The 27,772-nt window shown below is 32.4% G+C and overlaps 3 protein-coding genes across 3 annotated transcripts; 2 read left to right on the top strand and 1 right to left on the bottom strand.

Moving 5' to 3' along the window:
* Positions 1-445: 445 nt before the first annotated feature.
* Positions 446-3,251, top strand: LOC145604518 (uncharacterized). The gene is made up of 3 exons (XM_081660408.1): positions 446-721; positions 838-967; positions 2,335-3,251. Exons 1-3 carry the CDS (start codon positions 589-591, stop codon positions 3,041-3,043), a joined length of 972 nt encoding a protein of 323 aa, XP_081516534.1. The 5' UTR covers positions 446-588; the 3' UTR covers positions 3,044-3,251.
* Positions 2,684-27,613, top strand: LOC145604508 (pre-mRNA-splicing factor SLU7-A-like). Its single transcript, XM_081660397.1, has 10 exons — positions 2,684-2,693; positions 23,333-23,439; positions 23,732-23,895; positions 24,005-24,117; positions 24,705-25,127; positions 25,577-25,712; positions 25,830-26,129; positions 26,233-26,449; positions 26,681-26,784; positions 27,290-27,613. Exons 2-10 carry the CDS (start codon positions 23,424-23,426, stop codon positions 27,431-27,433), a joined length of 1,617 nt encoding a protein of 538 aa, XP_081516523.1. The 5' UTR covers positions 2,684-2,693; positions 23,333-23,423; the 3' UTR covers positions 27,434-27,613.
* Positions 15,934-17,554, bottom strand: LOC145578119 (uncharacterized). Its single transcript, XM_081635508.1, has 4 exons — positions 17,533-17,554; positions 16,974-17,311; positions 16,733-16,876; positions 15,934-16,406 (listed from the first exon to the last, which is right to left on the bottom strand). Exons 1-4 carry the CDS (start codon positions 17,552-17,554, stop codon positions 16,101-16,103), a joined length of 810 nt encoding a protein of 269 aa, XP_081491634.1. The 3' UTR covers positions 15,934-16,100.
* Positions 27,614-27,772: the final 159 nt, after the last annotated feature.

The following is a 27,772-nucleotide window of genomic DNA, read 5'->3' as shown; positions in this document are numbered from 1 at the left end:
TGTAGTGAACAGGCCCTTACATTATGTAGATTTCTAAATTAAAACGTGTTTTTCTTGGACATACGGTTTTAAGAGAGGAATTTTCAGTAAAGTATTGCTATTTACCCCTAAAAAAGTAAGATAAATAATTATAGGAATGGATGTGTTTTATCAACTAAAATTAAATACGTAGTATGAAAATTGACACCACCCAAACAAATATTTTTTTTATTTATTGATGAATATTTTTTTGTTTGACGAATATTTAAATAAATAAAAGTTTTTTTAAAAAAATTGAGTGAGTAATAGATGTATTTTATAAAGTCAGACTATGTGGGTCAATATAATAGTCCTCATTAATATGCATTTACCAAAAAATAAAATACGGATTAAATAAAAACAACCAATACTTCCAAACACACTCAAGGGTATATATTGGACCAAAGACTTAAAACTCTTTGAGCATTTGGGAACTAGCAAGAGCAATTACTTACTTTTTAGAGAGAGAAAGAAAAAATACTCTCTAATCTTTACTCTCACTTTTTAGAGAGAGAAAGAGAAAATAATCTCTAATCTCTATAACAAAAAAAACAGGGGAGGAGAGAGAAAATGGGAAGAGCTCCATGTTGTGAGAAAATGGGGTTGAAGAAAGGTCCATGGACTCCTGAAGAAGATCAACTGTTGGTTAATTACATTCATCTTCATGGTCATAGTAATTGGCGTGCTCTCCCTAAACATGCCGGTAATTAATTATACTCGATCTTTTTATTATTTACTCGTTCTGTCTCTAAAAGTTCTTCCTGTTTAGACGGTGATTGTCGTGTCACTAAAAAAAATCGTTTGATGGTTTTTTTGTAGGTTTGTTAAGGTGTGGGAAGAGTTGCAGGCTTAGATGGACTAATTATTTGAGGCCTGATATTAAGAGAGGCAATTTTACTCAAGAGGAAGAAGATACTATTATCAATTTGCATCAAATGCTTGGAAATAGGTACGTTTTTTCATTATTTTCATGCTTATTTTTTGCCAAATTTAAAGGCTACTTTTTTTAACAAGACTGAATTGGTTAGTTCATGATTTTGATGAATTCCTAAAAATATTGTTGTAAAAAATAATTTAAAAAATCATCCTTAATAATCGTACTATCTTTATCACTAAATAATCTTATTTGGTCTAAAAAAAAATCGGAACAATAATTAAAGTGAAATGCAAAGTGAACTTCGCTATCATTTCTCTTGATAAAAGTATGATATGATTAAATTATGTTTAGTCTAAATTTTTGAACCCTTGTCAAAATAGGTATGCGTAATTTAGTCAATGTAATAAAAGTCGACTTTTTACTGTTGAAACTTGAAACAAATTGGCTTGCACTAAAAAAATTAAAACAATTTTAATCAAACTTAATTAATTTTCTCTATATTTTACCTCGTCAATTTTGGGTTTTTATTAAAACGAAATATCAATGTTTCAATTGAATTTAACTTAATCTAAAATAACTCAAATTATAATAAAATCAACTAGATTAATTTAATTACTTGTATGCTTATTTATTCAAGAGATAGTTGTCAGTATGTCACGGTTGCATCATAATTCACGAGTTAATATATTGATTATAAAAATAAAAATTCTGTAAGCTTTTTATGTTACGTAATTAATTTTATAAGTATTCCTCATGATTCACGAAGCAGTGGGCCTAACCCAAAAATTTGTCGCATACCAATTTACACCTAAATTAGTAAAATCATGTGGGCTGCTTACAAGATTCCTGATCAGGCTCTGACCCCTATATACTTATTTTGTAAATTAGAAATTCTTTTATGGAGTACAATTTTTTTTTTTACATGCGATGCCAGTTGCTTAACAGTTAGACAATTAAGACGGCGTTTTAATTTACCTTAACTCGAACTATCTAGATGACCGACATTGACTGTTTATTTGTGTTTCAATAGTTATAAAGTCAATAGTCTAAATTAATGAAATTAATAGGCTTACATGCTTATGTTTTAAAAGTCGTGGTAATAGGGCATTGATATTTTGAAAACAAACAACAACTAATTGGAAAAGGATGGTATAATTTTCAAATGTGCAAGATTTGATCGATTCAATTAAAAATTGGTAGGGATCAATGATTTTGTCATATAGTACGAATATCATTGGTACAATTTAAGGACTACCCTGACACCTATACAATAAGTGTACTTTAATACATAACAAATTGCGAGGGTGCAACTTGATGAATATTATAATTTCATATTAAGGCACTGAAATGTAAATTAATTTTGTTGTGTTATGATTAATTTTATTTAATTAGTTTGTAATGATTCTGATTATTATCAAAATCTTTTGGAAAATCTTAAGGTGGTCCGCAATAGCAGCAAAATTGCCCGGAAGAACCGACAATGAAATCAAGAATGTATGGCACACTCACTTAAAGAAGAGGCTTCCTAAGCCAGAAATTGACTCCGCCACGGCCATGACCACCACCGTCGATACCACCTCCGGGCCTACCAAGAAGCGGGCTCGGAGATCGAAGTCCTCATCAAAGGATGGAATCTCCGAGGGCCCGCCACGAAAGCACGTGAAGTACATGGATCATGCCTTGGAGAAAAATTGCTACAACGACAGTAGCAATAATAGTAATAGTAATAGTAATAACGAGGGCGACAGTGTAAGGCCTACAAGTTCGAACATACGTGACCCAATTTCCCCACAACCGTGTACAAGTGAAGTGTCTACAATCACTACTAGTACTAGTAGTACTAGTGAAAATGACAATTGTAGCAAGGAAAATGTGGTGAAAAAGGAGGGATATATCGGCGAATTTCCTGAATTCAACGACGATTTCTGGATGGAAGTGTTGTCCGTCGAGGACACTGCCATGTCGACGGAAGATCTTCCTAGTGTCTCGCAATGCTACCTAAACAATTCATCAGCGACGGAGCCAGCAGCAGCGTGTTTAACGGACTCTAAGGCCGTCGCTGCTCATAGTGATGATATGGATTTTTTTTGGTATAATCTATTGACAAGACCTGATGATCATTTACCTGAATTTTCAGAGATGTTGTGATACTTAGATGTTCAAAATTAGTATCTAGTTAGGTTTTTTTTTTTTTTTTTTTTGGGTTTTTGATAGTTTTAGGGGGTTTTCCTTGATAATTCACATGTAATATGGTTGGAAATTGTCCATTTGACATAACAATTTGGTATGTTTGTGACTTGAGAATTGAGACACCTTAAAAATAGAGTCCAAATTTGGTTTATGCTCTAATTATATCCTTGGTTGGGTCTTAAATTAGCTTAACAATAGTTACAACACTTGCAAAATCAACAATATTAATTATTTCGACAATAATTTTAATTCTACAATATGTATGTATAGTCATAAAACTTACGAGTAATGATTTTCACACTTTAAATATTGATCATTTTGACACTCAATATGCTTTAAGTTTAACGTTTCAAAGCAAATCAATCATCCAAAGCGCCGGAGTGAAGGCAAAAGGATCCTAATCTCTCAATCTGTTAATATAAATAACAACCTTAAAACTTCGCCAACTAACCTAACTTAGCATACATCCTTTATTATATAATTGTAATAATGAGTCTATAGACCGCCTATTATATTGTATAACTATAACATGCGCTCACAAACTACAAATCAACATAGAGAAATATTTTAGTTTGAAATATAGATTATACAACTAATTAATGAGCGAGGTTATTTGTAACCAATAGGGTTTGGAAGAAAGTTCAGTTGTCTAGGTGAATGCTCTTAATCACTTGGATTTGCATAATCTCTTTTCTACATTAAGAAATAATTATCACGAGCAATAAAAGATTAGAAGCCATCAACAATTTGGCCTTATTATATATGTTTGCTAAAAAGCCAAACAATTATTTATACGATAATTGGCGGATTTTGTTCATAAGATTCCTGATTAAAGCAGATTTAATTATTAAGATGAATTAATTTAGCTGTAATTTAATTAGCCAATTGAGTCTTTAATTGTATAATTAATCTGTTCTTTTGTGTCTTTATAGAGGGCCCACCATGCAAGACATGCCCACCCTGATCATACTCGCATAGCAGCCTGCCAATTATCGTAAAAGTTCCCTTTCTTTTCCTTTCTTTATTGTTAATGATAAAGGGTAGGAAAATTGGGAATTGTTATAGGTTCATTAATACTACTATAATCTTCTCCAAGGGAAAAATATATTTGAAAATTCAGATTAAAGAAAGAATAATGATATTTATTTTGCATTTTTATTTTAAAAGTCACGTATGACGAATTCCATTTCTTGTAAAAAAAAAAAAAAAAAAAAAATATATCTATTTAAACTTATTTATAGCAAGGAGAGTTTTCTTTTGTATGAGCTATCTTAATTCACAAACACTTTGAGAGTTACAAAAAAGTTAAAAGGTATCCTCACTTTTAAAGTGTTTACATTAAAGATTGAACCTCATAATAAATTTATCCCCATAAAATTTTCAATTTGTACCAAACAAAGGACAACATCATATTTATCCTTATTCCACCTACTAATCCTCCATCCTTGTTACACACTTTTATCCTCCTTATCCGTATCCCTCGTGCCAAACGCCCCCTACAAGTACTTTTCTTGAAATGAAATTATATTTAGTAACTGAACTAAAATATTTTTGTTGACTTGAATTGTTATATTAAATTAAATAATTATTTTTTAAGAAAAATCTAAATTAAAATTAGTTTTACCAAATTTAAATTATTAACATTCAAGAAAAATTATTGAGAATAAACTTCCTCCGTTTTTATTTTATTGCACCATTAGGACTTTTTCACTATTCACTAAATCTCTTTGACCATCATTTGTGATTTATCCATTAGGAAAAATAGAGTCATGTGGGATTTAGTTAGATTCGTCTCGAGATCTTCTTATCAAATATCAAATTTTGATATTTTTACAAAAGCATAATTGAAAATATTAATTGCAAAAATAATGCATTGGCAAGTGTGAAATCCCTTATGGTGCAATTAAAAAAAACGGAGGAAGTATGACTTTTGATCGGTAAATGACCTTCTGAGTATCCCATAATAAAATAATATAATCTTTTATGGGGCTATTAAATAAAAAACTAGTTACCCGTTTCCTTCGAAAGACAAAGGTTTTTTTCGATCTCAATCGAAAGACAAGATTTTTATAACTCATTCGAAAGATAAGGTTTTATTTGCGCTTAATAAGGTCCATAGTTTTGTGGATTGATTATGACTCGGATTCGGGTGAAATCAGCACAAGAATTTTCAATCTCATATAATTATTAAAATGTGACGGATCCATTCAAAAAGTTGTATAAGACACGAATTGAGAATGTGCCAAAGTGTTATATCTATATATTTATATTCTTAGCCCTTCCCCGACTAAGTCTGTTCACTGAACTGAACTAATTGGAGCTAAACTTAACTAAACTAAACTAAGCTAAAATAAATATTTAATGAGAGAAGATAATTAGGAGCTAAACTAAACTGAACTGATTGGAGCTGAACTGAACTGAAGTGAAATTAAGCTAAAGCGAACATGCCTAATTTTCAAGTCAATGATTGAAAGTATTAGACGCAAATGAATCCAATCCCAAAGCCAAAATAAGCAAAACCCCCAATTCATCTCCTCCCCTAAACCCTAGAAATCAAATTGTCCCCAAACTGAATTAAAGCCATAAACCCTGAATTAAATATCTAATTTAAGTTAATTGCTACTCCCTCCGTTTTTAAATACTTGCTCCATTTCTCTTGGACACGCATGCCGATGCTAATCTTTGATCACTAATATCTTTAATTATCAATAGGTATAACTTCTAGCAATTGAAAATTAATAATCTATTCACTGAGATGATTCCAACAAGTACCTACAAGACTATATTTTTTCTTATGTTAAATCACAAACATTAGTCAAAGTAGGATAAATAAATAGTGCAAAAAATAGAAATGGAACAAGTATTTAAAAACGGAGGGAGTATAAACTAAAACCATAAATTGAATTCAACATATCATGAACTAAATTAAAAATTAAGTTAAAACATTACTTGAATTAGTGAGTAATTGCGTTGAATTGCTTGATTTTTCTTCTATGTGATTTTTGGATGAGTTTGGGGTAAAATAAATGAGGGAGAAGAGTTGATTGGATGAGAAAGCGAAGAAGTGGACCCCACTAATGCCAAAAATGGACGAAAAAACGTTATTGGTTAGTGCTATACAAACGTTTATCCAACATTAGCCTAATGTAGCACATATGTATGTTGTACTATATTAATTTAATGAATTATTTTTTTGATAATTGTCATGAGACTCCAGTTGTATAGATGTTTGCATTACCCAGAATAGCAAGTGAAAACTACCTCTGTTTTATATTAAGTGAATTTTATTTATTTGGTTCTTGTATGTATGTAGATTGGACCGTTAGACATGGATGCTTGGTTGAGTCATGTTTAAACATTGCATTTATATGGATTTATGATATGTCTTGCAAGTTTGCCATAATTTGACATTTTGTGTCAAATATTTTAGGAAATTTTGCGAACAACTACCATTTAAATGACCCCTTTTGAGAACAACTACCATTTAAAATTTTCTTTTAAAAAAACTACCGCAAAGTCACAAAAACTTTGAGTAGCACTACCACGTTTAATTTTCCGGCAAGAATTTCCGGTTAAGATAGCTTAGTTTATAAAATTTCAATCAATTGTGGTATAGAAAACAAGAGATTTCGATAGTAGAACACAATTATAGGTCAATCATTATTAATTTTGCACTATAGTTTATTTAATTTCTCAATTAAACCTTAAAATTAGGGTTTATGGTAAAAAATTCGAATTTAGGGCTTTACTAAATTGGGGGATTTGGGACAATTGAAGTGTATAATCCAATTAAGGGTTAATGCAGTCATTTAATATGGGTTTTTTTAAGGAAAATTTTATAAAATATGCCCCCAAAACGGAGATTCTTGCTGAAAGAATAAATGTGGTAGTGCTACTCAAACGTTTTGTGTTTTTGTGGTAGTTTTTTCAAAAGAAAATTTTAAATGGTAATTGTTCTCAAAAGTAGTCATTTAAATGGTAGTTGTTTGCAAATTTTCCAATATTTTATTATAATATAGATTTACTTTATTGTAGCAAAATTAAAATATGGTTTTTACACTATCAAGTCATATCAGTCTGTAAACTTTGTTGGTGCGTACTTATTTTTCATTTGCGTTTAATAGGATCTCTAATTGTGCGGGATTACGATTGATTATTGCTCGGAATAAAGTTATAAAATCAACACATGAATTTTCAATCTCATAAAATTAAGTAGCAGTGACGGATCCACTCAAAAAGTAATATAAAACAACGATTCTAAAATGTTACGAATTGTTATATCTATATATTTGGATTCTTAACCCTTCTACGATTAATTCTTATTTGATTTTGTTAAATCTGTTTTCTTTATGGTTATTGAAATTTAATGTCTTGTGCGAATTCTTTTAAAAAAAACAAATTATTACGTAAAGTCATTTATAAAATACTAACAAATTACATGAAACCATTTCATAAAAAAATTATGAAATTTAATGTTTTGGATAAGGACGTTTTTTTAGTCAATAGGATGTTAATATTTTGGATTAAGACGTTTTTTTTTTAGCCAAATGTTGGTGAGCAAATCAAAATTCTTCATAGGAAGTAACTACCACATTCTCCGCCTCATTTTAACCACCAACGGCTAAACATAACCTCTCGTTCCACATACTTATCTTCATCAAGAATGTCACCTGCATAGGTATTATATAATAAAGCAGATCAGAAATACGTATAACATGGTATGATACTCATTTTTCCGAAAATATTTCGAAAGAGGAATTCAAACTTTCTGTCATTGATTATGATTATAGCATTTTCTACTATGAGAAAGATGTACTAGCTGATGTGATGTTTCAGACACTTTTTTGTGTAATGTTGGAGTATAGAACATGGTATGATGAGAGGAATTGAAGCATTTTTTCTGGTAAACAAAGTTTAGTTGATAGTTTTAGCACCAAGTAGGGAAACAAACTAAACCCAAATTCAAATTCATTTTCTTTTTGTGCTTATCTAATTCCTTCTTGCCCTCCATCGGTACACATTTTGTATCAAATTTGTGGGAACCTATTTTTTCTTTAGCTTGCCTTTTACTCTGTGTAGACTACAATATGCATCTTACCCAATGGATTACTTATAGGTCTGTTGCAAGACTTGCAACTTAGTAGTGTGGATTTGGAGATGGTCTTATTGGACTCTAATAGTCTGTGAGAGGGAGGTATCACAATCTAAGCTTCATTTGTTACTTTTTTTCCCTGTTTTGTTAATTTAAGCTTCTTCTAAGCTGGATTATCGGCTAATTAATGAAGATTTGACTTTTCAAACTTATATTACTTAGGGGAATTTTAGGATTTCGGGAGATACCTCGTGTTGTTTTTTTTTGCTTATTTGTATTTTCTGTATCTATTTTTGTGAGCTTTGAATTACTTGTCCTGAACTTTATTTTTGCACAGATGGGAAGCTTAAAGTGACACTGGTTGTACACATTGTCCCTGTAGTAATCCCTTTTTTGGGTTTCGAAAGTATGTTATATGTTGATGATTCTTGTAACTTCTGCTTGTATTTTGTATGATGTTTACTGTAGTACCGTTAGAGATGTCAGTCTTTTAATCTTAATCATTTTCCAGAAACGATTAAGAAATCAGTCTCTTAAAGTCATTTGCTGTAGAGTAGTGGGTTTCTTTGTTATTGAAAGTGCTTTTGATCAATGGCATGCTCCGCCATAATTTTTACAGTGTCCTGAAATTAATTCACTAGTAGAAAAATTGAAAAAGGCACCGCTCAATGGCCACCGGTTTTTGAAAACCGGTGGCTTAAAAAATGGGCGGGATTAGGTAAATGTACATTGCCACCGGTTCAAACCGAACCGGTGGAATAAATGATAAAGGCCACCGGTTTTGAACCGGTGGCAATAATCAAATAATAAAAAAAAGTCCACCATTCTCTTTCCCCTTCCTTTATATACCCTAACCCTAATCTTCTCTCTCCTCTATCGCCTCTCCTCCTCTCCTCCTGCTCTCCTCCTTCTCTCTATCTCCTTCTCTCCTTCGTTCTTACTCCCCCTCTCTCTCCTTCTCTCCCTCTCTGTTCTCTCTCTCTCTCTATCCTGCTCTCCCTCTCGGAATCTCTCTCGTCGCCCTCCCTCTCTGAATCTCTCTCGTCGCCCTCCCTCTCTGAATCTCCCTCTCTAAATCTCTCGTCGCTCTCCCTCTCTAAATCTCCCTCAAAGGCCAGTACCACCACCGCCACTGACCACCGCACCCACCAAGACCGACATCAACAACAAGTTTTAAACGGTTTTCAGTTTCCCACACCGTCGCCACTGACCACCGCAGCCACCAACATGCATCGTCGCACTTTCTCTCTCCTCGTGATGAAACCATAGGTTTTCAGGTCAAATTCGACCATCAAAACTCTAGATATAGAGTTTTTATGGTGGAATTTGGCCTCGTAAACCTAATTCAAAGTATGGAGAGTCGTCGAATGAAGATTTGTGTGTTTTTTTCAATTTTTTTTTTCATTTTTTCTGTTTTTGGGTGTTGGGTGATTGGTCGATTTTTTTTTTCTGTTTTTGTTAATTTTGGGTTGTTATTTGCGAAGGCGGTGGTTTTAGGTGGGTGGTGTGGTGGTTTTAGGTGGGTGGTGGGGTGGATTTAGGTAGGTGGTGGGGTGGGTCGTGGGTGGTGGGTCGTTGAATCTGGGTGGTGGGTCGAGGGTTCTGGGTGGTGGGTCGTTGAATCTTGGTGGTGGGTCGTTGGTTCTGGGTGGTGGGTCGAGGGTTCTGGGTGGTGGGTCGTTGGTTGTGGGTCGTGGGTTGTGGGTGGATTGTGGGTTTTGGTGGTTTTTTTTTTTAAATTTTTTTTTTCATATCTAAAGTTTTTGTTTATCATTTCTGATTTTTAATTTTTTTGCAGATTTTTTTATTTTATTTTGATTTTTAATTGTGTTTTAATTTTTTGTGTTTTTTTGCAGATCTATTGCAGATTCAAGGTTAATTCAAAGAGCTATTTTTTTTTTAAATTGTAAATTAACTATTTATTCATTGATGAATATACAATACATGTAATTTATGTATATCACTACTACAAAAAGTTGAAAAAGGAACGCATAACATACAACTGTCAAGTTAGATAGGCGTTCTATAGAATTATATAAAACGCCCATGTTGGATGAACGTTTTGTATGTTGAATCATATAGAACGCCTGTCCCACATAACAGTTTTATTTGATTTTTTTTTTTATTTTGTTACTAAAAAATTCATTCCCAATATAGAACGCTCTTCTCACTTAACTCTTCTGTTCTATTTTAATATTATTTAAAAAAAAAAAAAAAAACAAAGAAACCCTAACAAGTAACAACTCCCCTCTTTCTTCTTATTTCTCAACTCACCCGCTGCTCAAGTTTTACTCTCTCATCTCCTTCCTCATCAGATTAAATTTACTCCAATCAACTCACCTTCATTATACTCCCTTCGATTTTGTTACAAATTCGTCGAGAAAATTATCAAATATATTATTTTCTCATATGATAATCTACAACAATGAGCAAACCATGGGGTTTGTATTTTCCCAACAAGAGCATATTAGGAGTGTTTTCCACTTTTCACATTTTGGAATCGACAACTTGATCAGATTCTCATGATGTCATGAGTGGTTTATTTTCACTCAAAATAAATTTTTCGCCTTTCTTCTCTAATAGGCTCGTTAACAAGTAATTTCAGGTTTGTTCATCATAATTTATTTAGAGTTGAATTTGGGTTGTTTGTGATGATTTTCGAAACAAATGCAAAGTAAAAATTGCATTTTTCAGTAGTTTGTACGCTTTATTTCTTTGCAATCTATTTAAAATGTCAATTTTTTAATATAGCAGAGGAGTTAAGGGTGGTGAGGAAATTGAAATTTTTGTATAATTAATGTTTATTAGTTATTTAATTTTGATTACAACTTATAGTAATTTGTGTGTTTGTAGTGCATTTTTTGTTGATGAATTAGAATCCGATTACCAATTGGATTGTTGGTAACCATCTGCTCTGTTGCTTAGTGGGGCAATTGGTGTTGAGAAATCAATTTTTTCAGAAATTTATTTTTGATTGATTTTTTTTTTCTTCATATATACAGTATTATTTAATCTGTTTGTATAGTTGAATTTATAAATCTAATTACTCTATTATTGGTGTAGGGAATGTATAAGGTTGTGAAGTTGAAGAAGCTCTTCAATACGAGGAGACAACTACCAAGTATAATTGAATCAAAATTGGCATTTCAGATCAAGTTCCAAACAAAAAAGCTATGGAGAATGGACTAATGGAGCTAGTGGAATTGAATATATCTCTAAATTTAGACTATACTTGAATTATTTTGTATATCGATTTTTCATTTTGTGAATTGTATATAAGTGCATGGATATGAAGTGCATGGATTTACGTGAGGAAGAGGGAGACCAAAGATGACTTGGTTGGAAGGAGTGAGGAAGGATATGAAGTGCATGGATTTACGTGAGGATGAAGTTTTGGATCGTAAGGGATGGAGGAGAAAGATTTATGTTGATGACTACACGGAATAATCAAATTTGGTTCATGTTAGCCGACCCCACTTTTGGGATTAAGGCTTTGATTGATTGATTGATTGATTGATTGAATTGTATATAAGTGAATGATGAATCAGTTGGTTTATTAAATAAATTCATACGTTTTATAGTTTTTTGAATTTTTTTATATCATATATATGGTGTAAAAAGTGACCCTTAAAAAGGTGCTATAAATAGTGTAATATGCCAAATTAAAAAAAAAATACAGAATTTCTATACAAAATATGCGTACATTAGTGTATTTAAATTAAAGAATAGAGAACGGTCATGTGACATCACAGTTCTCTTTAGTGAAGAAATATAGAACGGTCAAGTCGCGTGACAGTTCTTTTTTCCTTCATTATTTTCTAATTTTAAGAAGGGAAAAGAGAACGGTTGTGACTAACAACCGTTCTCTATATATCAGTATATAGAACGTGAACCGTTCTATAAACTTTACACATCGCTTAGCAAAAGAACGGTCCTAAGGCGTTCTATAAAACTTGTTTTAACCGTTCTATAATCCCTTTTTTGTAGTAGTGTATTATGATTATTTCTCAATTTCAAGGGGGAAAAAATGTATATTATGATTATATGTAAGTGTCTCTTGATTTTTAAGTGAAAAAAATGATTTTTTTTATTTTTTTATTTTTTTATTTTTTTGGGCATTATTGCCACCGGTCCCACCAAAAACCGGTGGCAATACTTACTAATACCAAAAAAAAAAAATGCGGGAAGTGTTATTGTCACCGATTAACCGGTGGCCTTGCTTCGGTTTATTGCCACCCCCCAAATGACCACCGGTTCAAAACCGGTGGCCTTGGGGGGTTTTGAACCGGTGGCCAATTCATATTTTCGCCTAGTGATTGATTGACTGATGGCATTGTAAACAGTATTCTTTTTATTACAGCAAGGTGATGAAATCTCTTAACACATTCCAAAAGGAGTATGTATGTAGTGTTCTTTTCAGAATATTAATCACAAACAGGTATGATTGATATCTGATGTTTTTTTTTCTTCCAAGTTCCAACATATGTGATCATCTATTAGCTTTTTTTCTTTTTGTAGACAAATTTACAGATTTTGTAGACAAATTTACAACACTAACCCAACTTATTAATTGAAAATGTCGAATTTGCGCCTTTGAGAAATATGAGAAACTTGTATTTTCTCACATATATAATTATAATTTATTTATTTATTTTTAAGTCACATATATAATTATCTTATGGTTCGTTTGGCATTGCTGTGGTTTTTTGTTTTTTGGTTTTTTGCTGTATAAAAGTATATGATATATGTCACATAATGAATCAAAAATTATTTAAACTTATTAAAATCATAATAATTTTGAAAACTGACAACAAAAAAGTGGAAACACCTTTTTCTTGTTTCCAGTTTTTTATTTTTAGTTTTTAAAAGAACAGGAAACTAAAAACCAAAAATAATGCCAAACAAGTCCTTAAATATTGATGTTTGATTTTTTTTTTTTTTTGTCTTTAAAAATATTATAAATAGGACCAACAAAAGGAAATTAAAAAAATAAAATAAAATTGAACACTTGTATTTCATATAGAAAATGAGTTTTTAATTTATTTTTATTGCCTAATTAAGTTAAAAACCTTTTTTTATTTTTAAAACAAACACAATATGCTGTGTTGCCTGTGTATTTGTTAATTTCAAGTATATCTTTTGTAAATGTGGATTTATTGATTTTAGGGTTATCTATACCGTAAGGCCGTAACCGCCTTAATTTCACTTTTCTACGTTGTGTCCCTCCATATAGCACTTTTTACATTGTAACCCGCAAATACATTTAGCTTCCATATGGTAACCTTGCGGTTATTTCGCCGTTAAATAATTTCATTAGTGGGGCCCACTTTTTATTTGTTAATATTTTTTATTGATTTGCTTGTTGAAAAATATTCCGTGAAAGGTTACGGGGGATATTTTGGCATTTAAAAATCCAAATTGAGCTCAGATTTAGCAAAAGAAATTTATAAATGTCTCGTTTTGCGTATTAAAAAGGTAAACATGTAAATCGAAATATTTTTTAATAAGCAAAATAGCCCCTAAAACCTTAAACTGAACTTTTTATTTGTAATAAACTATTAACCCCTCTATCTTTCTTTTATAATTTTATAATATTTCAATTATCCCACTTACCTCTTATTTTATTTAAATCAAATAAACTGCCTAAACCTATGTACCGGTTAAAAAGTAACACTTTTAAAACACGAAGGGAATCTATTACAATACTTTGTTAAAATTTGTGAATTTAAAAGTAACGTATTTAAAAAAGGAAAGAAATATTTCATTCGTATAAAACCTAATGTTAATGGATGAGACAAGTAAATTGGAACAATTGGAATAATGATAATCTTTAAATATGATCACAGATCAAATAACAAATATGATATTGACTATTGAGTGATATTAGATCAATATCATCAGAAAATCAGCAGGGGAAGAATGTAAAGGAGGGGGTAGGAGCGCCGCTCCTATGGAAGTGCATGCTTGCTCCTTGGTTTGCTGGGCGTTACTTTGAGATGTTCTTTTGTCTTGGTAAATCCTCAATTCATCTCTTGCACCTACAAATATGAACACACACACACAAAAGAGACGAAAACAACAAATAGACTACAAAAGTCACAAAAATGGGTTAGAGAGGGATAAAAATAGAAGAGGAGGATATAAAAGGGTGAAAAACACTACATAAAGTAGATTAAAAATAATAATAATAATAATAATAATAATAATAATAATAATAATAATAATAATAATAATAATAAATCAACATGTGTTCACACTTAATTTCAAAGCTCACAATTAGGGAGGGGTGTCCACTCGGTTTGGATTTAGGCTTCCAATCCCACCTGAGACAAAATTTGATTTTTGATTTTCAAATCCAATTCAACCCAAATTTCTCATCAAATCAAATCCGTTCCAATCCATATTAAATATGTTACAAATTTAGCCTAATGCGATTATATTTTGATGATTTCTTAACTTTTTACGATTTTCAAGTGTAAATTTAATGCTTATATGAAGCCCTAAGGGCTATGTATAACATTTTCCTTATAAAAATAAAAATACAATTATAAAAATTCAAGTCTTGAAATCATAAACTACATAGTTGTACATGATTAATACAAGGATTAAAAACATAATTTTACATGATTGACATTAAGGTAATTATAAACATGGTTTCATCGATTAATTCAATTTTTAAGATCCAAACAAGATCAATCCGATCCGTACAAAAATGTACGGATTGAATTGATTTTCGGTCTTATTCCAAAAACTGAACACCGCTATTCACATTATTTATCAAATGTAGAAGACGAAAAAAAGTTATATAGTCAAAGACTTTTAACTTTTAGATGATGATGGAATATTTTATCTTACTATTTAAATCAAAGAGTTTTGATAATTTAAGACATAGAGGTCCCCTTTTAAAATTTTGATGCAATAATTTTTGTATAGAAGGAAGAAAATAAAATTATAACACCACTAAGGGCTTGTTCTCTTCCGTTGAAATTCAGTTCAGTTCAGTTTTGCTCTACTCTTCTCTTATTACAACGACGACGACGACAACAACAACAACAACAACAACAACAACAACAACAACAACAATAATAATAATAATCAATAAGTAATAAACAACAACAACAACAACAACAACAACAACAACAACAACAACAACAACAACAACAACAACAACAACAACAATAATAATAATAATAATAATAATAATAATAATAATAATAATAATAATAATAATAATAATAATAATAATCAATAAATAATAATAATAATAACAATAATAATTGAAATAATAATACTTATAATAATAATAAATAAATAATAATAATAATCATCAATAAATAATAATAATAATCATAACAATAATAATAATACTAATAATAATAATCAATATTTTTCAAAAAAAATAAAAATAAAAATCAATAAAAATAATAATAATCATAATAATCAATAAATAATAATAATAATTAATATCAATAATTAATAATAATAATAATAATAATCCGTAGTTAAAAATCACTAATTAATAAGTTCAGTTCAGTTCAGCTCAGTTCAGTTCAGCTGAGTTCAGTCAATCGAAACAGGCCCTAAATAATTCATCCCGAGAGTGAAGTACTTCCTCCAATTTTTAATAGTTGCAACACACACTTTTTTATGATATTAAAGAAAGGTGGAGTTTACATGATATAATACACTTTAAAAAGGATTAGTGGTTGTTAGGAGTATAATTTTTCCCTATAATAACTTAGGGAAGTGTTGTAAGTATTAAAAAATGGAGGAAGTATAACTCAAGTGGTTAAAGCTTCCCTCTCGATTCCAAGAGATCTTAGAATCCATTCTTATCATCCGTCGTTGTGGCTCTCTAAACACCACAAAATAAAAAATAAAAACTAAATAATTAATATTATGGTTGAGCAAAGAGCCCTATTTCTAGGCAGTTGTGTATCTGAACGTGACATCTTGAGGTAGTGTCCTTCCAAGCTCCTCAGCACATTCTTTAGCATGTTTTTCATCAAACTGCAACCAAGTTTTCCTTAAATTACACTCTGACGGGATATCCAATATCACCTCTTTGAGCATGACGGAATTTTCAACCACATAGGTGGCAAACTCAATGTCAATTGGTTGCCCCTGAAAACCACCAATCTCTAGTGTCTTAAGGCTCATGAGGGGGCGCCCTCTATGCTTGACTATACTCCTTTGAGATGTATAAAAAAACCCAAGACACTTACAAAACTGCAAAATATCAAAAAACCTCAATTGTAATGAGGTATCAACCCCCATATTGGTAGGCTATATTCTCCTCAAAAACACAATAGGACATCAAAATGAGCAGCGATACCATCTGTAACATCCAAGTCAACATGAGTCCACTAGTAGATATTGTCCTCGTACGAATTTGCTTTGCTATAGTGCGAGTTATCCAAATTGGACAATATTTACTAGTAGGCTCATGTTGACCTAGGGTGTTACATCAGTAATCATTCTTTACTAAAAACTTGTTATTAAGCAATATATACTTATTTGTAACCAACAATTCATTTCATATAGATAAGCTATACCTTGACATGTAATTTCTGTAAGAGTGGAGATGCTTCGATCAAGTGAGCCCATCCAAGGAGACTTTCATCGTGATTTGATTTAACAGAGATTCGAAGATGCGTAAGGTTTTTCATGCTTCTCGGATTATCAATCCCCAAGTTAAACTACACAAGATAAGATAAAATAAACATCAATGACAGCATGTAATGCATATATCCATATAGCAAATCATCAATTACATGGAATGAAATCAATGAATACCTTAGATACTGTATAACTCTGGTTTACAATCAAGCTCCAACTTAGATACTTCAATTGTGAGAAGTATTTAGAAAAAGAGTCACAAGCAGGGGCTACAACCTCTCCAATATATAATCCATTACCAATTGTTAGCTCGGAAAGGAAGGAGGCATCTCTAATATTCAGCTCTCCTACGGGATCCCCATGATGAATAAATGACACAAGTTTTGGGGCTAAAATGTCGATGCATAACAAATGAGGACAACGCGATACCTCTAAATGTTTCAATTCAAGAGGTGAATGAGGAAGCTTTATATGTGTTAAATGGTAGCCACCAACAATGCACAAATTCTCAAGAACTGAGCAAGAAAGCAGAATGCGCTCAATGTCCATCACAGTCACATTCACATATTTAAGACACAAGGAACCCAATTTACTAGGCACAACAAGAGACGACATACGACATTCAAGAGGCCAAGAGTAGAAATCAATCAACGGTATCAATATCCTACTCTTTTTAAAAAACGGTGTCAAGTTCAATTCAAGCCTTTTCACTTGTTTTGTTAGTGCAAAAACTAACCACTTATCGATATCAGATTCATTGTTGCGATCCAAGTCAAAAACCACCCTCAGTTCATCTATTGTCGGAGCAAGATGAGCTTCCAGTGTATAGTTCACCCACCTCGTAAAACCTGATAAGCAATTATTAGGTGAGACCACCTAGTATAAGTAATAATAAAGAAATTTTGTCAAGAATTACCCATTACACGTGTTTTGAAAACAACTATCTATTAATTTTTTTTTTCAAAGAACTACACAAAGTTGTAAAAAGTTTAAGGAGCACTACCACTCTAATAATTTCAACTAGAATATTCGGTAGGTAAGTTCCACTTTTTACCTTTACCTCATAAAATCACCATCTAAATGGACTAAATTACCCTTCAAAAGATAAAAAGTGAGATCCATATACCAAAAATTCTAACCAAAATGGTTAAAGTGGTAGTGCTACGTAAACTTTTTACAACTTTATGGTAATTATTTAAAAAAAATTAATATATAATTATTTTCAAAACACGTGCTTTAATAGGTAGCTGTTGACAAAATTTCCTAATAGTAATATACGAATTGAAGTACAAAAAAAAAAATCACTATTATACAGTTTTTGTTTTCCAAACCTGGTCTATGACGCAGAATGAACCACTCATGATCATTTAAATTCATATTATAAGTACTTTTAAGCTTACGCTCTCCCATAATCCATTTCAACTTCGGTGAATGAGCTTCAAAAAGCAATACAGGTAAAAATCGGCACAAATTTTTCCAACGGTGTGAAAGAGCACTAGTTTTTAGTGACTTCCTTCATTGTTAAAGAGTACATGATCAACATCAGAAGATCATCGGACAGCTGACTTAGTCGATCCCTCACAACACTGTCATTTGCTTCATCATAACACTGAGTATCACACACAAAATATTCAAACTGAATGTAAATCATCATAACAAATTTCAGTAAACTACTCCATATGTACTAGTGGATGACAAACAGAGGGGGACCTTCCACCGGGGTCATTCGGGGCCAGGCCCCCGTAAATTATTATAATTTATTAGTTAATGAACTTAAATAGCCTATATTTACTTATAAAATATTGTAGTATAGCGATCAATTTTGAAGTAAAATATTAGAGTATAGTGATTAGTTTTGAACAAGAAGTAAAATATTTAAATCCTGACCCCTATAATATTTTCGGCCAAGATCCGCCACTGATGACAAAGAAACGAAATCATACCCGGCGCTTGCAAGATTGAATAGCAGGCCATGTCTTTTCTGACATTATGATTAATGCTTACAGCAGCAAATAATACTAACAAAGCTTCACAGCAAACTCTGCAAATTTCCAGTAATTCAGATGCGAATTGATCAAATAATAAATACAAAACGTAGACAATGGCAGATATAGGCTAACAATTACAACCCTAAGAAGATCAAAGTGCAACACAATCTTAGACACAATCAACTACAATATCTAATTTCTTAATTCAATCCTAAATATTATAGGTTTCTGCAATACAGTAGCCACCAAATTTGATTGAAATATCAAATAAAGCTAAACAAATCACATAATTTTAATTTTAGGTATATTTGATTCAAGTATTATATTAGGCTCATAATTTTCTTTTCTAGCAAAATAATCGAATCGCTGGTTAGTAATTAGAATCAATAGTTCAGATTTTCGATCCCTAAACTAACTGCACTTAAATAACATAAAACTAAATTTAAATTAGAATAAAAATAAACCCTGGATTGTGAAATTGAAATTGATATGATGATTACATACCTCGCACTAGTAGAAAAATAGCAATAGGCAGCCCCCATATGGCACCGGTTCAGGCCAAACCGGTGGCCAAAACCGGTCTAGAAATGGGCGGGATTTTAGAACATGAGAAAAGGCACTGGTTTGGCCTAAACCGGTGCCAAAAATAAAAAAGGCACCGGTTTGAACCGGTTCCAATTGAACCGGTGCCTTTGTTAGATTTAAAAAAAAAAACCGGTCAAGCTTCTTTATATTCCTAACCCTAAACGAGAACTCAGCTTCATTCTCCTTATTATTAGCTGCCTCTCTCTTCTCTCTCCTCCTTCTCTCTCCTCTCTTCTCTATCATCTTCCTTCTCGATCTCTCCGACCACAACGCGCGAAACCTCAGATCTCTTCTCTATTGTCCTCCTTCTCTGTCCGATCTCGCTCTCCTCTTCTTTCCCCCCTCTTCTCCGACCTTTCTTCTCCCTTCTGTCTTTTGCCCACCACCGCTACTAACCACCGCTACTAACCACCGCCGCCACCTACATGTTTCTGGGTTTATTATTCGAGGTAAGGGTTTACTAACCACCGCCGCCACCTGCATGTTTCTGGGTTTAATATTCGAGGTAAGGGTTTCTGGGTTTGATTATTTTTGGTAAATGCCTTGATTTTTTTTTTGTTTGATTATTGTAATATTGTTCGAAATTGATGGGTTTAATTGATTTTTGAATTTTCTGGGATGATTTTGAATTTTTTTTGCGTTTAATTGATTTTCGAAATTGATTTTTCTGGGTTTTGAGTTTAATTGATTTCGAAAATTTTGGGAATAATTTTAATTGATTTTTCTGGGTTCTGAGTTTAATTGATTTCGAAAATTTTGGGAATAATTTTAATTGATTTTTTTGGGTTCTGAGTTTAATTGATTTCGAATTTTTTTTTGCGTTTAATTGATTTTCGAAATTGATTTTCTGGGTTCTGAGTTTAATTGATTTCGAAAATTTTGTGGTTAATTGTGTTTCGATTTTTTTGCGTTTTGTTTGGTTATTTATTTATTAAATTATTTTGATTTTTGAGTTCGTACATGATTCATGAGTTTTCTGTTTTTTTTTTTGCATTTTTTTTGTGAGTTTTATTGATTTCTGGGTTTTAATTGATGCAGGTGTTAATCGATGCACAAGGATTCAAGACTTTGATTTTGGAATATTGTTTTTGATGTTGTAATTTTTATTTGTATTTTTCAATATCAATTTAACGTTGAATTTTATTGTATGATTATAATTCATTGTATTTTTTTTTGTATTGTACAATAACAGTTTAATATATTGATATACTCCATTTCATTGTCTTTTGCACTTGTTCTAGTTTATATTTTGATGTTCTAATTTATTTTAGTTGATTTAAAGGCAAAAAAAAAAAAAAAAAAAAATTTGGGCAGTTTTGGCACCGGTTAATCGGTGCCTAATTGGATATATGGCAAAAGGGGGTATTTGGCACCCCCCACATAGGCAGCGGTTCAAACCGGTGTCTTAGACCGGGTTTGAACCGCTGCCAAAGCACTTTTTTCACCTAGTGTCGGAAGCTGCTTCAATGGGGGATCACGAGTATTTGAAGGTCTGAGAGAGAATTTATTTAAAACTATCAATATAATAAAAAATAAAAAATAAAATAAAATAAAATTAAAACTAGCTACCTACTGTTCTAAGTCTTCTAACTTAAATAGGAAGTTGGGAAGGTTTAGTACAATTTTGCTCATGTTTTTGAAACCTGCCTTAGGTAGTCGGTTGTCCTTTGTAAGCTTATTAAGTTATTATTTTGCTCACAAACTGAAGCTAATGGTTGTAAATTGTAATTTTAGGGCCTGTTTCGATTGACTGAACTCAGCTGAACTGAACTGAACTGAACTGAACTGAGCTGAACTGAACTGAACTTATTAATTAGTGATTTTTAACTACGGATTAGTGATCTTTGATTATTTATTACTATACATATGTGTATATACAAATGTACATATTATTATTATTATTATTATTATTATTATTATTAATTATTGATTATTGATTATTATTATTATTATTATTATTAATTATTGATTATTATTATTATTATTATTATTAATTATTGATTATTATTATTATTATTATTATTATTATTTATTGATTAGTATTATTATTATTATTATTATTGTTATTATTATTATTATTATTATTATTATTATTATTATTATTTATTGATTATTATTAGTAGTATTATTATTTCAATTATTATTGTTATTATTATTATTATTATTTATTGATTATTATTATTATTATTATTATTATTATTATTATTATTATTTATTGATTATTATTATTATTATTATTATTATTATTATTATTATTATTATTATTTATTACTTATTACTTATTGATTATTATTATTATTATTATTATTATTATTATTATTTATTACTTATTGATTATTATTATTATTATTATTATTATTGTTAATATTATTATTATTATTGTTAATATTATTATTATTATTGTTAATATTATTATTATTATTGTTAATATTATTATTATTATTATTATTGTTGTTGTTGTTGTTGTTGTTGTTGTTGTTGTTGTTGTTGTTGTTGTCATTGTAATAAGAGCTTAAAAGAATGAAATGTGGCTTTATATCATTAGCAATATCATTAGACGTAAATTAAGAGCTGAACTGAACTGAACTGAGCTGAACTGAACTGAACTGAACTGAACTGAATTTCAACAGAAGAGAACAGGCCCTTAGTATATTGAAATAAATATCTAAGAGACCTGTTATTTGTGACAAACCGATCTTTTTAATCGAAAAAATTATCTAGCATGAAAAAGTTTAGCATTATGACTTTTTCTCTCTATCAAACATTTTTAGCTTAGTCATCAATATGTGTAGTGTAGTTCTATTGAATGATGTAATTATTTCTTGTAATGTTATTGGTTAAAAATTAATCACATGGATTACTTTATCTCTCTTTTTTTTTTTAATGATTATATGTACCTTAATGGTAAACTCAGTACTCCGTAATATGAGGTACAAAGTACTATTTACCTATTAAATGGTACTTTATACCCTCACTACAACTTCAACTTTATTACTAAATTATCATCCTATATGCAAACATTGCATATAGGAGCTATGCGCTAGAACTTAACCCCGTAATATACATTTAGGCCGGGGTCGTTTGGTTCGCACGAGGTAATCGGAATGGAATGAATAAAGGGAAAGGAGAAGAATGGAATGAAAATACCTAAAATTTGTCATGTTGTTTGTTTTAAAACAAAGGGCAACGATCCCACTAGTCCCACCACCACACAACCACCTACGACATTAGTTTCCCACCTTTTTCAGCCATCAAACCACTCACCGCACCTCCCCCACTGTTCGCCGCCCTTTTCCAGCCTTCCCCTATCCCTCGTCGACCCAGCGGTGGTCATCCCTCCTCGAAAATCTCCTTAACCCAGAAAAAACCTAGCGCCGCTGAAACCCGCTGAAAAACCTTTTAATTCCTCGTGAAACCCGTCGCCCGGCCCTCCCCCACCCTCGAAACCCTAGCGCCTAGGGTTTCGATGGCGGGGGAGGGTCGTTCGACCGTTTAACAGTGAAGAGGATGGGTTTTTTAGGTTTTTCGATGGTCGTGGAGGCTCGGGGAAGGGACGGTGAACGTCGGTGGAGCCATGGAGGTGCGACTAGGTGGTGGAGGTAAGGTAAAAGGGTGGTGGCTAGGTGTGGGTGTGGTGGTGGAGGGTGGATAAGGAAAGGGAATGGAAAAGTCTAGGGGGTGGGGAATGAAGTTGGAAGAATTTGAGGTAACAGAAAAAATAAAAGGGAATGAAAAAAGTACTTGACAAACAACAAAGGAAATCGGGATAGTTGATTTTCATTTCCTTTGTTAAATACCCGTAACCAAACGGCACCCTTAAGAGTATTATTGCCTCTATAGGCCTAGGCCCACTATAGCTAATTGAAATTTTTTTAGATAAACAAAATCAAAGTCGGTTAAGATAAATAAAAAGAGAAATCCGCCGCGTCATTGATCGGAAACCATAACCACAACCGTAACCTCAACCTCAACCTCAACCTCGCTTTCTCTCTCCTCAATCCTCTATTTTCGCCGGAAAATTTAACGATTCATTGTTTCATCCAATTAGGCAACAATGGCGACTGCTTCAGGTATGATTTCGACTAAATTTTCGAATTCAATATTATTCTAGGGTTTGATTTCTCATGCTTTAGTTTAGATTCGATGAATTAATTGTTTTTTTTCTAATTAAATTTATTTTTTAATTAATGATTGTTCAGGTTATATGATTTGTTAATTTTGATTTATTGAAGATACTATGAAGTTGACTGATTGTTTGAATTAATTGATTAAACTCGAGTTGTTTGTGAATTGAATTTGGGGAAAATTTTAATTGATTGAACTGGAGTTGTTTGTGAATTGAATTTGGGGAAATTTTTGCAGTGGCGTTTAAGTCTAGGGAAGATCATAGGAAGCAGCTAGAATTAGAGGAAGCTCGTAAAGCTGGGCTTGCACCAGCAGAGGTTGATGAAGATGGAAAAGAAATTAATCCTCATATTCCGCAGTATATGTCTTCTGCTCCTTGGTATCTTAATTCGAATAAGCCGGTATGTTTCGATACTTTTTTTGATTAGGGTTTCTTTTTGTTGATTGCATTTGGACGTGTTGTGTATTAGATTCAGGGACTAACATTTTATAATTTTGGTGGGTTTTCAGAGTTTGAAGCATCAAAGGAAGTGGAAATCAGATCCGAATTACACGAAATCGTGGTATAACAGAGGTGAAAAGGGCTTCCAGGCTAGTAAGTTCCGGAAGGGTTCTTGTGCGAAGTAAGTTGAGCCTGTGAATACTTAATTTTTCAAATGTATGTGTGTGTGCACGTTTGCTTATCTGGTTTATTGTTTTAGCTAATCATATGTATTTGAACCTGAGAATTTCTACTATTCTAGTGTGTTTTTGAAAGTTGAGACTTGTTATTGATGACAAATTAAGTGAAAGTTATAAATCAGAAGTTAGTTTGGAACTTGGAATTAATGAGCGCAATTAAGTGGAAGTGTGGAATTGAATGGATTTTTCAATGTTCTGTACAATCTTAATTTTTGGAAACTATCTCAAATAATCCTGAGTCGGCAGAGTGTTTGTTAGAATTTCTCGAGGAAACTATGCACATTCTATGCGGAATTTCTTTATTTCTAACTCATCTAGAGCTCTATCCAACATGCTTTCCAAAACCTGGGATTAGTTCATATTATGCTGAGGACTTTTCTGTATAAGTTCCTTTTATGCTGAGTATTTAGTATCTATTGTATTTCTTATAAGAGTTTTTCCTTGGTGTAACTACCTCTATTGGTGTCTTAATCGTTGAAAAAATATTAATCTATTTCCATGCGATTAAAGTTTACCGTGTTCTCTGCAGTTGTGGTGCCATGACCCATGATGCAAAGTCTTGTATGGACAGACCTCGAAGAGTTGGTGCAAAGTGGACAGGGAAACACATTGCACCTGATGAAATAATAGAGGAGTTTGAGCTGGATTTCGATGGGAAACGTGACAGATGGAATGGTTTTGATCCTGCAAGTTATGCCTATGTTGTTCATAGATATGAGGCAAAGGAAGAAGCAAGAAAAAAATACCTGAAGGAACAACAATTGAAAAAGCTCGAGGAGAAAAATAAAACTGGTGAAGAGGGTGAAGCTGATGAAGATGAAGATGATGAAGATGATGATGAAGATGCTTTGAAGGTTGATGAGGCCAAGGTTGATGAGAGTAAACAAATGGATTTTGCAAAGGTTGAAAAACGTGTACGTACCACTGGTGGAGGAAGTACTGGAACTGTAAGGTAAGATTTGTGATCACCTTATTCAGTTGAAGAGTACATAACCCTGGTTAAGTTATATTGGATAGATATTGATGTAACTTTTCCCAAACATATCAAAATTGGATATGTAGCTAATATTCCCTGATAGAGAGTTATAAAATGGCAATCATATGAAATTGACTAATTAAATGTTCAAGCTTATAAATTTTAAGACATGTAAGTGCGTAGTACCTGCTTGCCATTTAGCCCTTGGCATGTGCTCATATAGCTCTGTTAGGGGCTTCTCTACTGTTCAAAATTAGGTTGCCTCACTTATAATCATCCACTAGCATGAAATCTTGCTAGTCTGCATAGCCACTGACCTGAAGATAAATTAGAAGCCCTACCTCTGTAGTCTGTAATTACTTTTGCTTTCTGCAGTCGTTGCTTAGAACTTGTTGCTAACTTGGGATGTTTTTTCTATTATTTAGAAACTTGCGTATCCGAGAAGATACAGCCAAATATTTATTGAATCTTGATGTCGATTCGGCCTACTATGATCCTAAAACCCGGTCCATGCGTGAGGATCCTCTTCCTGATGCTGATCCAAATGAGAAGTTTTATGCTGTAAGTGCTTTGAAGAATTTTGTTTAAACTTGTCAAATCCTCTCATGTTTAGCCGTGTCTATTGTCTAATCATATCCTTTGCAGTAGTTTAATTTTATTATTGTAATCTTTGTGTAGGGTGATAATCAAAATCGCCTCAGTGGTCAAGCTTTAGAGTTCAAGCAGCTCAATTTACATGCTTTTGAGGCATTTGACAAGGGACAGGATGTGCATATGCAAGCAGCTCCTTCCCAAGCTGAGTTACTTTACAAGAACTTTAAGGTCAATAAAGAGAAGTTGAAAACCCAGGTGAAGGATACCATAATGGAGAAGTATGGCAATGCTGCAACAGAAGAGGAGATTCCACGGGAACTTCTACTTGGTCAGAGTGATAGACAAGTTGAATACGATCGTGCTGGTCGGATAATCAAGGGGCAGGTATTATATTCTACATTGCTGATGGGTGAAGCTAATTCTAATCGTACTTGGTTTGTTGTCTGTTAGCTTATTACATGTCTTATCTTTGCTGTGCCATTGATAGGAGATGGCAGTTCCCAAGAGTAAATATGAAGAAGACGTGTACGCTAATAATCACACAACTGTTTGGGGGTCATGGTGGAGTGATTTCCAATGGGGCTACAAATGCTGCAAGCAGACAATTCGAAACAGCTATTGTACAGGTGCTGCAGGGATTGAGGCTGCAGAAGCATCAGGAGAGCTGATGAAAGCTAACATAGCCCGCAAAGAAACTTCTGAAGGTTTGCTATATGTGGCCATATTTCATCTTTTTCAATCGTTTTGTCAGGAAGTGTCTAGGACTCTTGTTCTCCCCTTTCCCTCTATCTGTTTGCTGATTTGTTCCTTGTAAAGTATCTGGTCATAAAATAGTAATGTCTTTTCACATAAAGATCGATGATACTATATTGTTGCACTATTTGACTTATCCTTATATATTATATGCTGATTTGTGTATTTGGCCATGAAAACAGAAAAACCGGAGTCTACTGAAGAGAAAAGGCTGGCTACTTGGGGTACAGAGGTGCCTGAAGATTTGGTTCTGGATGAGAAGAAACTTGCTGAAGCTATTAAAAAGGTACTTTTTTCATAATTTCCGAAATTTTATGATTTTTTCAAATGGATTTGGGAATGATAGAGAATTACACTTAAATCACATGCAGCTTTGTCTTGGCAGAACTTTTGTGCCTTTTGATCACATTGGATTTATGAGTCCTGTCTCAATCTCTGATCTACCCAACATGCTTTGGTTTTTCTTTTTGAAAAAGACCTAAATCGGCTTACATGTACAGGGAGTGAACTGAAAATCCACTCCCATAGTTGGGGAGGGATTCAAAAGCAATAATTGTTCCTGTCTAATAGGGCAATAATGAATTCATGTTGGTTCTTTTAAATCTCATGTTGGTACAATATTTTTCAAACAGGAAGTTTATAAGGTACCAAACAAGGATTTGTTATAGTCGTATAAGATAAGAACAGTTGACTGGCAAAGACTTTCCCAGTCTTGCTTAGCACTCTCAAAAGTCTAGATTTTGTGATGTAATGTGTATATGTTTTCACTTATCCTTTAATGCCTTGCGCAGGAAAATGCTAAGAAGAAAGAAGAGAAAGATGAGCGGAAACGAAAGTACAATATTAAATATGACAATGATGTGACGCCAGAAGAGATGGAAGCTTTTAGAATGAAGAGGATCCACCACGATGATCCTATGAAGGATTTCCTCTGAGGCTGTGCTCTTGTAGTCCTATAGAATATAGATGACATTTGTATCAGTAGAATTAAGAGCTTCCTTTCTAGTACTCACACTGTTTGTATATACTAAACAAAGTATTTGACGTTGCTTGTCAATGTCATTTGGGAGGTTTTTGTTGCAATAAAATTTGCAAAATTATGTGTATTGTTGTTCCCTCTGTTGTTTACACTATCTCATGGCATCATGCAGCATGATTTATATTATCTGACCTACAAATTTCGCTTTGGCTGCTGTCTATGTGCTTATGTTCCCTTTTCTTTTGTGTGATGAGCAGCGTCATTCATTTATCGAGGATTTCATCGATTAATATAC

This window comes from Chenopodium album, chromosome 2, assembly GCF_948465745.1.
Source record: "Chenopodium album chromosome 2, dcCheAlbu1.1, whole genome shotgun sequence".
In the NCBI taxonomy this organism is placed as follows: domain Eukaryota; kingdom Viridiplantae; phylum Streptophyta; class Magnoliopsida; order Caryophyllales; family Amaranthaceae; genus Chenopodium; species Chenopodium album.
Note: the sequence above shows the minus strand (reverse complement) of the source record. Positions and strands in the feature narration are given on the sequence as shown.

What these genes read in the sequence shown, in the direction of transcription:
- LOC145604518 (XM_081660408.1), top strand. Translation starts at nt 589, where the DNA reads ATGGGAAGAGCTCCATGTTGTGAGAAAATGGGGTTGAAGAAAGGTCCA. An exon ending in TGCTCTCCCTAAACATGCCG is followed by an intron (nt 722 to 837) that starts GTAATTAATTAT and finishes GTTTTTTTGTAG; the next exon opens with GTTTGTTAAGGTGTGGGAAG. An exon ending in CATCAAATGCTTGGAAATAG is followed by an intron (nt 968 to 2,334) that starts GTACGTTTTTTC and finishes GAAAATCTTAAG; the next exon opens with GTGGTCCGCAATAGCAGCAA.
- LOC145578119 (XM_081635508.1), bottom strand. Translation starts at nt 17,554, where the DNA reads ATGAATCTGATATCGATAAGTG. An exon ending in GAATCTGATATCGATAAGTG is followed by an intron (nt 17,312 to 17,532) that starts GTTAGTTTTTGC and finishes TTTCTTGCTCAG; the next exon opens with TTCTTGAGAATTTGTGCATT. An exon ending in TACAGAAATTACATGTCAAG is followed by an intron (nt 16,407 to 16,732) that starts GTATAGCTTATC and finishes GATATTTTGCAG; the next exon opens with TTTTGTAAGTGTCTTGGGTT.
- LOC145604508 (XM_081660397.1), top strand. An exon ending in ATCTTAATTCGAATAAGCCG is followed by an intron (nt 23,896 to 24,004) that starts GTATGTTTCGAT and finishes GTGGGTTTTCAG; the next exon opens with AGTTTGAAGCATCAAAGGAA. An exon ending in CGGAAGGGTTCTTGTGCGAA is followed by an intron (nt 24,118 to 24,704) that starts GTAAGTTGAGCC and finishes TGTTCTCTGCAG; the next exon opens with TTGTGGTGCCATGACCCATG.